General features: G+C 51.1%; 1 protein-coding gene across 2 annotated transcripts in view; it reads right to left on the bottom strand.

Annotated features, from left to right (window-relative positions):
- KMT2B (lysine methyltransferase 2B) overlaps nt 1–12,056 on the bottom strand; it is a 41,744-nt gene that overhangs the window by 11,947 nt on the left and 17,741 nt on the right. The window contains exons 4-17 of one of the 2 annotated variants that reach the window (XM_073570408.1): nt 5,110–5,160; nt 4,870–5,032; nt 4,573–4,792; nt 4,440–4,495; nt 3,799–4,050; nt 2,675–2,820; nt 2,507–2,581; nt 1,951–2,064; nt 1,729–1,875; nt 1,431–1,526; nt 676–793; nt 457–570; nt 190–374; nt 5–100 (exon numbers count right to left, since the gene is read on the bottom strand). In XM_073570408.1, the coding sequence (XP_073426509.1) occupies nt 5–100; nt 190–374; nt 457–570; nt 676–793; nt 1,431–1,526; nt 1,729–1,875; nt 1,951–2,064; nt 2,507–2,581; nt 2,675–2,820; nt 3,799–4,050; nt 4,440–4,495; nt 4,573–4,792; nt 4,870–5,032; nt 5,110–5,160 (1,833 nt within the window). The remainder of the gene's footprint in view (nt 1–4; nt 101–189; nt 375–456; nt 571–675; nt 794–1,430; nt 1,527–1,728; nt 1,876–1,950; nt 2,065–2,506; nt 2,582–2,674; nt 2,821–3,798; nt 4,051–4,439; nt 4,496–4,572; nt 4,793–4,869; nt 5,033–5,109; nt 5,161–12,056) is intronic. The other variant, XM_073570409.1, reaches the window with a different exon arrangement.

The following is a 12,056-nucleotide window of genomic DNA, read 5'->3' as shown; positions in this document are numbered from 1 at the left end:
TCACTATGGAGTTGTAGTACCCTTCCTCTAGCAGGTGGCTCATAGACTCCAGGTCACAGGGATTATGGTGACACTGTCCCTGGTTGTCTCCGACTTTACACTGTAAGGGGCGAGATGACATTACACATGGTGGCCTCCTCTGGATGGTGCTTGAGTCACACGTGACAGTCAGGACGCAGGAAACCTCACCTGCACGCACTGCATCAATGGGGTGGAAATCTTGGCTGTCATTAATTCCTGCAGAATTTCATGGAGACCTGCTGTGAGCTCGGAGAGCATGGCCTCCCGCCATATTGGGCTGGTGTCGCCCAGGCACGGGGGGCAGGTGTAGACCACGCTGTCCGGCAGGTTAGACAGGATCTCGTATCCCTCATCTGGAATAGTAAGGATATATATGGCTGATGTCATAGATCCAAAGCGCAAACCCCACATCCCTGCACCTAGGGCGTCACTCACCGGAGAGGCCCTCACACTTGGAGTGCACCCACTTCAAACATTTAACGCACTGTATCATTTTACTCTCATAGTCATTTTCTTCGTAGCAGCGATTGCAGATTGGGCAGAAATTTCCTGCAGGGGGAAAAAAAAAAAAAAAAAGAAAAATAGAGGAGACCATGGATTCACCATCCGGATACAGAATCGGAGGAAAGAGAAGCAGGGGGTCCGGGATCCTACCTTTATTATACAGGCTGGAGCATTCAGTGCACAGGTTACCACCTTCTGCTAGTTCCATATCGGCGTTCACAGCAGGAGATGCTCCGCAGCTCTTACAACGGATGCAGGATGAGCAGAGCTGCAACCAAAGAAGAGGCGCACTGCTGTCATACAGTGCAGCAGGAAGAGTGGAAGGAAAGACGCATATGCTGCAGGACTTCACCAGGGGGAGCTAGAGTATCAATCTGTACGTAGTGAGCTCCCTCTAGCGGTGGCTGTATAAATCTGTAAGTAGTGGGCTCCCTCTAGCGGTGGCCGTATAAATCTGTACGTAGTGAGCTCCCTCTAGCGGTGGCTGTATAAATCTGTACGTAGTGAGCTCCCTCTAGTGGTGGCCGTATAAATCTGTAAGTAGTGAGCTCCCTCTAGCGGTGGCCGTAAAAATCTGTACGTAGTGAGCTCCCTCTAGCGGTGGCTGTATAAATCTGTAAGTAGTGAGCTCCCTCTAGCGGTGGCTGTATAAATCTGTAAGTAGTGAGCTCCCTCTAGCGGTGGCTGTATAAATCTGTACGTAGTGAGCTCCCTCTAGTGGTGGCTGTATAAATCTGTAATCTGTGTGTAGTGCACCTCGCCTAGTGGTGGCTGTATAAATCTGTAAGTAGTGAGCTCCCTCTAGTGGTGGATGTACATACATATATGTATTGAGCTCTCTCTGGTGGTAGCTGCAGGTAGACGCACTTATTAACCATGTGTGTATGCCGGGGTTGGGGACTTACCCAGCCTTTCCTGCTGCGCGGTTGGTTGACAGGGTACCTTGGACCCAAACAGTTAATGTGATAATTTGTCTGACACAGTTCACACTCCAGTAAAGGCTGTAGGAAAAAAATATATATGAAAACATAAGTGGTAAAGTTCTATTACAGGGCTGGTTCAAAAGTAATCGCAGTGAAAAGCAAGCAGAGATCTTGAAAATTGATATTTGAAAGTTGGAAAAGATTTTATTACACCCATTCTGAATGAGTGATCTGACGCCGGCGCATCCATGTGATGTCGCACGAGACGAGGACCCCGCACCTTTTTAGCCTTCCCCTTGCGTCCGCACACATTGCAGAACTTGCATCGTTGGCAGCACCAGCCGTCCTCCTGCTCGGGTAAAGGCCGCTCGGACTCCTCCAGGCAGAATGTGTGGAAAGGTTCACAGCACACCTGACAGTACAAGAACTGCGGAGAAGGAAGAGTCAGAGGGAAGGCATGGAACCAAAAACACGGCCTCATCAGTGGGGGTGGGCACTGTACCTGGTGATGCCCGCGGCTTGCACACAGCAGGCACACGTGTGTCGGAGTTATGGGCACAGAGGTCAGGATGCTGAGTCCCCCCATCAGCCACACGTTCTGCAAGTCACAGTCCTCCTGAAAGACAAAAGCAGTGACATTCAGCTCCATACAAGGAAGCGGGTGCAATGGGAGGAGAAAGGCGCCCCATAGAAGAGAGCGGTCGCACCAGGTGGTAGAACAGGGGAGCGGGCACATCGGGGGATAAAGAGTGCCCCATACAGAGGAGCAGGCACACCAGGGGGTAATGGGCGCCCCATACAGGGAAGTCACACTAGGGAGTGAAGGGGGGCAAAGGGCGCCCCATACAGGGGAGCAAGCACAACAGGGAGTAAAGAGCCCCATACATAGGAGCGGGAGCATAAGGATGTAGAGGGCACCCCATACAGGGGAGTGGGCGCATAAGGGGGTAATGGGCGCCCCAAACATGATTGGGTGCACCAGGGGCAATCAGGGCAGGACCAGAGGTCTGGGGCAGTGTGGGTGGTGGGGGCCACCATTTCCACATATTGAGCTGCACCTTGAAGTCCACGCGCAGGCGATGCGTTCCATCAGAAGACTTGATCTTCGTTGATGATCCATTCAGCATAGAGTCCTGGGAGGAGGAAACAGTGGACGGTTAAAGTGATGACACCGAACCCAGAGAAGAAGTGGCCAAGAGCAGCGGTGGCGGCTGCACTGAACTCACCGGCTTCGGCCCGGACCTGGCTCGGAGGATCAGGGGCTGCTGCGGGGTTCTGCGGGGTTTACTCTGCTCCTCCGAGTCCTGGGGAAGCAAATCTGTGACATGAGAAGAAACAGATTTTTTTCCCCTAGAAATCACGTTGTTACTCTCTATGTGTGGGGTACAAACAGAGCAAATTAGCAGCAGACACTCGCTAACACGTCGTTGGCTCTAACAATACATGGGCCGAGCCAACCGAGCACCTCCGGGCTTAAAGGGCGACTCCGGCATCAGCCTCGTGATCAAGGCAGACGCCTGGAGTGTGCCTTTAAATAGATTTGTCCCAAAAACTTTTACAACTTTCTAAAATACTTCTGAACTGAAACTTTAATAAACTTGGTGCATCTTGGAGTTTAATAAACTGACGTCCCACCCCCTCCGACTACAACCCCCGACTTCTAGGCGCAAGGAAGAAAATTGAAATGTCAATTTCTCATTTTCAAAATCTGCAATTCTAGGCAGTGGATGGCATCCTTGTCGACCTCGTCCTGGCCTGAAACTTCTCACAGCTGAGATTATGCTACAGTTTTACCCCCCTGGACAATCCTCTGTGGGCTTGACAGCCCTAGCTCCAGACCAACATGTCTTATCTGCACTGATACAATGTAACAGACTATTAATTGCTCCTGACTGCAGGATTATTAGTCCATGATTGTTACAATGTATCAGTGCAGGTAAAATGTATCCTTTGGAGACTGGGCTGTGTGATGTGTGGGGGTCCGACCTGTACAAACCCAGGCAGCTGCACCTGTGTTCTAGTGTAGACTGCACTGATACATTGTAACGAGCTTTGTCCTGTATAGCTAATCCAGGAATCGGTCATTACACTGTATCAGTGAAGTCTTCAAGTCTGGAGACCAATCGCAAAGGATTACCCAGAGTGGGTGCTGCTGCAGCGAACCCTCAGCTGTGAGCAACCTCTGCTTCTAAACAAGAATTCACTGACAACAAGCAGAGATCTTGATGAGGAAATCAGTCAGTATTTTAGGAAGCTGGTTCGGGCCCGGGGACGCGTGCGGTCGGCTCCGCTGTGGTTATTAGGTGCAGGACGCAGGTAGTAAAGAGCAGGAGAAGGCGCTCACTCTTACCAGACTCCCGTCTCTGTTTGTGGCGGGGGACGCTGGGGCTCGGGTCGTAGTCTGATTCTTCGGAGTCGGGGAAGAGGTCGTAGCAGGGGCGCTGCTTCACACAGCGGCGGGTAGATTTGCGCTGGGTCGTCTGTCCAACTTCCAAGCGGTCGGAGGCTTCAGTGTCTTCGTTGCGGAGGGAGTCGGTGATGTAGTCGTCCGATTCGGAGGCGCTGTCGCGGGTCGGCGGGAGGTGTCGGATCGCTTTCCGTCCTGTGGGGGGGGGGGGGGGGGGGGGGAGAAGTAGTCATATCATCAAGGTCTTCGCTGACAACTTATGGCGGCAACCACCTGCAGCCGATTTAACCCTTTCATATCAATACGTATCCATGCAGCTCCTCTAAAATTTACTTATTAATCTCTTGCTTGCTGTCACTGAATGTAAGCATCATTGTTTGATGTTTACATTCAGTGTTTTAACGACCAAAGTATCAGAGGATAGAGTACTGATCCAGTTGACATTGTTGCAAACTCTCAGAGCTACATAAAACGACTGGCTACAACTGTAACAGCCCCTCAGCTTTGAGATACAAGGCAAGATTTTAGTCTCTGGATGGAAACATTAGCTGATAGCAAGCAGAGATCTTCCCACCGCTGCTCACCTTTGTGTGAGAGCCTCTGCAGCCGTCGGGCTTCAATCACGTCGCATCTCTTGTAACTAGGAGAGAAAGGAGACACATGAGAACCCGAGCGCGAGATCAGTGGCGTCCGGCGCCATCTCTCCAGAGAACTCACACGCAGCATTGCTTCTTAGTATTGGGGCCGCCAAATTTGGTTTTGTCCAGGCAGTTGATGCAGGTGCCACAGTCGTTCACCACTGTGCAGCCCTTGCACTCGCCGCATCGGGTCATGCGGAACTTGGCTCTGGACAAGGCCTTGGGTCTGCGCGCGGGCGGCTGCTTCGCTGGCTTGGATTTCACGACGGTGATGGTCTCATCGGAGGCGGAGGAGTCGTCTGTAATGGCAGAAACGTGGGTGAGCGCCTGCGGACACTGAAAAAACACTACAGGTATAAATGAGAGGAGTCCTCACCTTCTGGAGCCGCGGAGGTCACAGTGATCTCCCTCTCACACAGCGGCAGGGCACTGAGCCGCGGGATGTCCTCGGGAATCATGGCGCGGGGCTGCCCCAGGGCCACGGCAGGGTGTCTGCACACGTGCTTGATGCGGGGTCCTTGCAGAGGGGAATCCTGGCCCTGCAGGGGAAAAAAAAAACGTCAGTCTGCGGCAGAAGAGACCATCAGTCCTGACCTCACAGGGGACAAAGTGTTACCTGAGCAGCTGGAGACGTTGTGCCATTATCACCCTGAGACGAATCCGCAGCCTAAAAATAAGAACGTGCAGACTTGAGGGTGATCCTGAAATACTCTGTGCTGCCAGCTATCCAATCTCTTACACCAAGATAAACATACTCCTCTCCTAAAATACTCTGCACTGCTGGGAGTCTTGTTCCTTCCTTAAAACCAGTCCGTACACTCCTATTCTAAAATACTCTGTGCTGCTGGGAGCTCAGCACCTTCCATAAGATCAAGCAGGCTCTTTTCCTAAAATACTTTGTGCTGCTGGGAACCCATCTACTTCCAATATGTGAGCCCACACACCTATATTTTAAGTGCTGCTGAAAACACAGCTGCTTTCACTGTGTAGCCTCCAACAAGATCACTAGTACAGTCCGTCCTGAAATACTCTGTACTGCTGGCAACACAGCTCTTCCACAATTTGACATCTGCTGGAGACCCTGTATCTTTCACTGTCACCTCCAGCAGTGTCCTGAAATTCTCTTGTGCTGCACTGCAGATTCTCCCGCCATCTCTTATCTATATCTTAGCCTGTGACATTGCAGAAGATCAGTGTACTCCTTGCCTGAAATACTTTGTGCTGCTACGAACCCAAATCCTGGCCCTATGTCAACTCTTAAGAGATGAGCAGACCCTTCTCTTGAAACACTATGCTGCTGAATACCTGCTATTTGACCTCTCGCAAGATTAGCAAACACCTATCCTGAAATACTTTGTGCTGCTGCTGAATACCTCACCACAGTGACCACCTGACAATTTAAAATAGGGATTTTTGTGTACTCACCGTAAAATCCTTTTCTCCGAGCCAATCATTGGGGAACAAAGACAGTGGGTGTTATGCTGCTTGCCACTAGGAGGACACTAAGTAACACAGAAAAAAGTTAACTCCTCCCCTGCAGTATACACCCTCTCGCTGGCTGGGAATTCCCCAGTTTGGTGAAAAAGCAGGAGGAGCATTAAACAAATGACAATAATCATAACTCTGTCAAAACCTAGAAATGCTACAGTGAGCCAATAAGCCAAAAAGGGTGGGTGCTGTGTCCCCCAATGATTGGCTCGGAGAAAAGGATTTTATGGTGAGTACACAAAAATCCCTATTTCTCCTATGTCTCATTGAGGGACACAGACATTGGGTCTTCCTAAAGCAGTCCCTGGGTGGGGAACATACAATTGCTAATACCCCATGTACCACTGACTCAACACTGTGGTACTGCCGATTGCAGGATGCATTTGCCAAGAGCTGCATCCGCAGAGGCCCGAGAAAGAATTAGGCAATGTTTGTAAAGGTATGCAGGCTGGACCAAGTCGCAGCCTTACAGACAGGCCTGAGAATGAATTTGGTAATGTTTTGTAAAGCTGTGCAGGCTGGACTAAGTCGAAGCGTTGAAGACCTGTTCTGCCGACGCCTGGTGCCGAATGGCCCAAGAGGCGCCCACTGAGCGGATAGAATGCGCCTTAAACCCTGCTGGGATAGGTGTGTCCCGGACATGGTACGATTCCTGAATAGCCAAGTAAATCCACCTGGCTAGCGTGGTTTTTGAAGCGGCTAGACCCTTCCTATGCCCCTGTTGAAGTACGAACAGGGCATCTGACGTGGAAGGGAGCCGTCCACGAGATGTACTGTTTCTGAGTCCTGACCACATCCAAGGTGTGGAAGGCCCTCTCAATGCAATGAACTGGACCCGGACAGAAGGAAGGCCAAACAATTTCTTCATTGAGATGAAAAGAAGACCCGACTTTGGGCAGGAAAAACGGGGACGTTCTGAGAGCTGCCTCGTCCTGATGAAAAATTCAGGAACGGAGGACGGCAAGACAGGGCTGCCAGTTCAGAATCTTGTGTAACTGACGTAATTGCCGCTAGAAAGACAACCTTCCAAGAAAGAATAGCTAGTTGTACGTCCTGCAGTGGTTCGAAAAGAGCCTCCTGTAAGGCTCCGAGAACCAAGTTAAAGTCCCATGATTCCAATGGCCCTTAATACAAGGAGGCACTACCTGGGAGACTCTCTGAATGAATGTTTTCATCTGAAGTTCGGTGGCAATTTTTGCGTTAGAATAGTACTGACAAGTCTGAAATCTGGCCCTTGAGCGAGCTAAGCACGAGACCTTACGTTCATCCGAATTGTAGGAAATCCAATATGGAAAAAATAGAGAACACCAGTGGGGATCGACCATCGTCCTTGCACCGCGAAAAGAAGGTTCTCCAGGTGCGGTGATAAATGCGCATGGACACGAGCTTCCTAACACTAAACATGGTGGAGACCACATCGGGAGAAAAAACAGCCTGTGTTAAAAACCAGGATTCAACGGCCACACTGTCAAACACAGGGCCCCGGAATTCTGGTGGTAAATCTGGCCCTGTGAGAGTAGATCCATGCGATCTGGAAGTCGCCAGGGGACACTGGACACTAGTTGTACTAGTTCTGCGTACCATGGCCGGCGCGACCAATCTGACGTGACTAGGATCACTGGTATTCCTTCCCTCTGCTCTAATTTTCTTGATGACCCTCGGGAGCAAGGGAAGAATGCACGGGAGCCGGAACCGGTACCACGGCAGAACTAGGGTGTCCGCTCTGATGGCGCATGGATCGGGTAATGAATCGAGGAACCCTGTTTAGTCTTTAGGCCATATGATCCACATCCGGAGTCCCCCAGCGATGGCAGATCTGCTGAAAAAGACTTCCGGATGAAGAGACCACTCTCCTGAGGCAAGGCCTTGGCGACTGAGAAAATCCGCCGCCCAATTGTCTACCCCTGGGATGTGGATTGCTGAGATGGGCGACTAGTTGGGTCTCGGCCCAATGGAGGATGTGACTCACTTCGTGCATGGCCATCCAGCTCCGAGTACCCCCCTGACGGTTGATATACGCCACAGCCGTGGCGTTGTCGGATTGGATCCTGATGAGGTGACCTGCGAGGAGATGGAAACTCAGTAGAGCTAATTTGATCGCTTGAATGTCCAAGATGTTGATGGGGAGACGTGACTCTTGAATTAACCAACGACCCTGTGCCGTGTGGGGACGAAGAAAAAAACCCTCACACAAGCCTAGGAGACTGGCGTCGATGGTCACCACCGACCATCGTACTGGGAGAACTTCCCTTAACTCAGGGAGGATTTCAGTGTCCCCCGCTTGGGGGCTCGTCTGAGCCGCAGGGACAGAAGGAACCGGCGGTCCAAGGAGAACGGTTTCTTGTCCCAAGTTAACAGCAACGCATGCTGTAAAGGGCGGAAATGGAACTGTGCGAATGGGACCACTTCCATCGCTGCCATCATGTTTTCAAGAACTATCATGCTGAAAAAATATGGAGTGAGAAACCGGACGGGAAAGAGTCCGCGTTGCCTGTTGAAAGGCTCGGGCCGTTTCTGGAGTGAGAATGACCAACCCGCGGGAAGAGTCCAAGATCAATTCCAAAAAGGAAATCTGCTAGACCGGTGTTGGGGAAGAATTTTCGAAGTTTATCTTCCGACCCAGGCGAGAAAGTGTATTTACTGTGATACAGGGCTGTGGAGTCGGTAAGCCAAACCTGCGACTCCGACTCCTCAATTTCCCTTACACCGACTCCGACTCCAACTCCGACTCCACGACTCCGACTCCCACACATATTGCTTATATTTAAGTGAAAAATTTATTGTAGTACAATGTGAACCTCAGACATTTAATCATTTTTATGATCCAATAATCAAGATATTTATATAGAACAGAATATATATTGGTGTACTACCCGGTTTTCATTCTTTTTGGTACAGATACGATATGGATAGACAGATATGGATAAATGGATAGATAGAGCAGATTTCTAATCTGCTTTTGCTATTGAAAACATTATCTATGAGCTCAAAAACCTTTCAGGTGATGCAGTTTTTTAAAAAGATGATCAGCTTTTGCAGCTGAAAAACGTATCCTCAAAAAACAAAGGAAAAACGCTGTGTGTGAATGTAGCCTTAGATCAGGAATATAACAGCCATTTATAGGACATTTCATAACTTTCCCAAACTCCTATGAAAAAATATTCAGCACATCCTGCATTGAATTACTGTACCCAATTTATTATATATTTTAGGAGTCGGAGTCGGTCCATTTTATACCGACTCCAACTCCGACTCCACCAAAATGAGCACCGACTCCGACTCCACGACTCCGACTCCACAGCCCTGCTGTGATATCCGCGGATTTCTCGCAGGCTGGAAGGGATGGACCTTTGATCAGCAGGTTGTCCCGATACGGCAGTACCACCACTCCCCAAGCGTAGAGAATGGCCATGACAGCCGATATGGCCTTGGTATAGACCCTGGTGGCGGTGGCAAGAGCGAAGGACAAGGCAACGAACTAGAAGTGTTCTTCTCGAATTGCAAAACGCAGGAACTACTGGATGATAGAGACTCTCCCTTTTGCATGGAGGTGACACCGATCGGAGGAATTCCATTCGGAATCGCCGTACTTTGACTAACTGATTTGACAGCTTGAGGTCCAGTATGGACCGCATCGTTCCTTCCTTCCTTGGAACCACAAAGAAAGGTTTGAATAAAAAAACGCTGAACCATTCGTCTTGAGGGACCGGAAGGGTGACTCCGTCCCTTTGCGGCGCATGGACGGCCCAAAGGAAGGCAGTGACTGAATGACAGCAGACGGCCGCCTACTTTGTCGGTGTCTGCCGGATACCACAAGTCATTGAGGATCTATGGGATCTGCTTCCTTAGGTCCAGATGCTGTCGGCCTTGGTTCCAAGAGCGGTTAGGTCTGTGAGAGACCTGGGAACCTGTCTCCACGCAGGGACCGACCTGATCCGGAAGAGAAGGTTGTGGAGGACCAGCTGGAGCTGTTGCGAAAAAGGTCGACAAAACGAGTCGGCTGTTGATTCCGAAAACGGACGGGCAGCCCCTTGTTGGGGAAGAAACCTACTCTTCCCCCCCGGAAGTGTCAGAAATTAGCTGGCCTAGTTTCTTGTCCAGTCAGGCGACCAGTTTGATACGGCAGAGGTCTTTAATCTCTTGGAGGTGAAATCTGCCCGGCAGTCGCGTGGCCATAGGGCTGTTCTGATGGAAACTGCATTAGCGGTTGCCTTAGCAGCGCAATTAGCGGCATCTAAAGAGGCGTCTACTGCAAAATCCCCTGCGTGAATTATCTGCTTGGCGACACTGGTTGTCTCCGGAGGATTGCTACCTTGGAAGGCAGTAATTAAGACCTCTTCCCAGGTGGCCATTGCCTTAGCCACTCAAGTCGCCGCGAAAGATGGGGAAAAAATGCCGCTTCTGAAGCTCCAAAAACTGAACTGGCGAGGTAGCCAATTTGACAATTGGAGGAGTTTCTGACTGAAGAGCCCTCAGAAACAGATCAAAGCGTTTTAGGAGCAAGGCACAATACAGGAGGTTCCACCGAGGGGGACTGTCTGGAGTAAAGGGGTATTTAGCCTCGGTAGGCTTTTGCCCTGTGAACCGGTTATGTGATCGGATCCTACGTTTCTAGACAATGTCCTTCAACTCCGGATGGCTGGCAAATACCCTGTGTACACGTTTAGTCTTCTTAAAGGAGATAACGTGTTATGGAGCGGGAATATTCTCCTCGTCCAATGTCAGAAACTTGTTGACTGTCAGAGAATCAAGCGATTCATGGACATTTGGGGAATTCTGAGGGACTGACGTGTCAGACTCGAATTCAGAGAAATGTTCTCTGCGAACATTAGGAGAGGGTTTTAGAGCGAGAGACAGAACTCGCCGATGCTGAATCGAAAGCGTGACTAGGGGATGCGTCATGTGTCCGCTTTCTAGAGACCTGTGGATCCCTTGAACGAGCACGGCCCCCTGCTGGCGGATGGTTCCCGGCCGTCGCCAAAGCCCTCCTCGGGCGGTAAAGACGCATTCTGACTTAAAGAGGATTCCCGGAGGAGTCTATAGCCTTGGTCAGTGACTCCACAGACCGTGACAAGGACGCGGCCCACACAAGGGGACTAAACTCAGGGAGCACCTTGCATCGGCGGTGGATGGCGTCTTAGCACAAGCCGGGTCGCAATCCGTGCATAGCGGATTAGTCTGGGTACTGGGCAAGGCAGTCTTGCAAGAGGTACCAGCGGTAAAGAAGGCAGTGCGCTTATTAGCCCCCTTTTTTGCTTCCTTAGACTGAGACGTAGTGCCCATGAAAGGGTTACAAGCAGAGCCGGGGCTGCAGCTGCAGGTAATGTGCAGCGAAGGGGTTAAGCTTTTCTCTGAGAGCAGATGCAGCTTACCCGCGGTCCAGATGCTGTGTCCCTGGGAGGAATATCGGAGGCCCTGTAGCATCACCAGGAGTTGTCCATCCATGCGCACACCCCCGCAGCCGTCAGAGCCCGAAGAGCAGAGAAGGGGTTAAGGACATGGCCCCCGAGACTAGCAGGGAGCCACTCGTACAGAACGAGAGGCGCCAAAGACGTGGGCGGCGGCGCTAACAGTGGGCGGCGCTATGTAAATTGCAGCCTAGTAGGCCGAAAAGCTGGGGACTACATTTTTAGGCCTACCCGTGGCGAGTGCCGGGTGAAGGGGGGAGCCGCGATGGGGCGCCGGTATGCCACCTCTGAGACTCGGTCAGCGCTTCTACCAGGGACCAGGACCCGACCCCATACCTCCAATCTGGTGCTCGCACCGTCTGCGCTGTCCAGGAGCCTGCAGGTTTCATCCCATCTCAGATCCTGAGGTAAAAAAGCTCCCAGGCGATGTAGCAGAGCCGGAGAGGTTGTTACAGGGGTATTGCTCAATCGATCCACCCTATGGGCAGGGGGACGGAAAGCTATGGGAATGATTCAGGGCATCCAAAAGCGCTGCTCAAGTCTTCTCCGTGCGCTCGCCCTCGTATCCGGGTGGGGTATCGGGACTGTAAAGGAACCATCGCCAGAAGAATCAGCCCCAGTCATCGCAGGAAAGTGTACGGGGAGGTATACTCCGCGTGCTTGCCTG

Source organism: Dendrobates tinctorius, unplaced genomic scaffold, assembly GCF_039654945.1.
Source record: "Dendrobates tinctorius isolate UK_male_01 unplaced genomic scaffold, ASM3965494v1 ptg000028l, whole genome shotgun sequence".
Lineage (NCBI taxonomy): Eukaryota > Metazoa > Chordata > Amphibia > Anura > Dendrobatidae > Dendrobates > Dendrobates tinctorius.
Note: the sequence above shows the minus strand (reverse complement) of the source record. Positions and strands in the feature narration are given on the sequence as shown.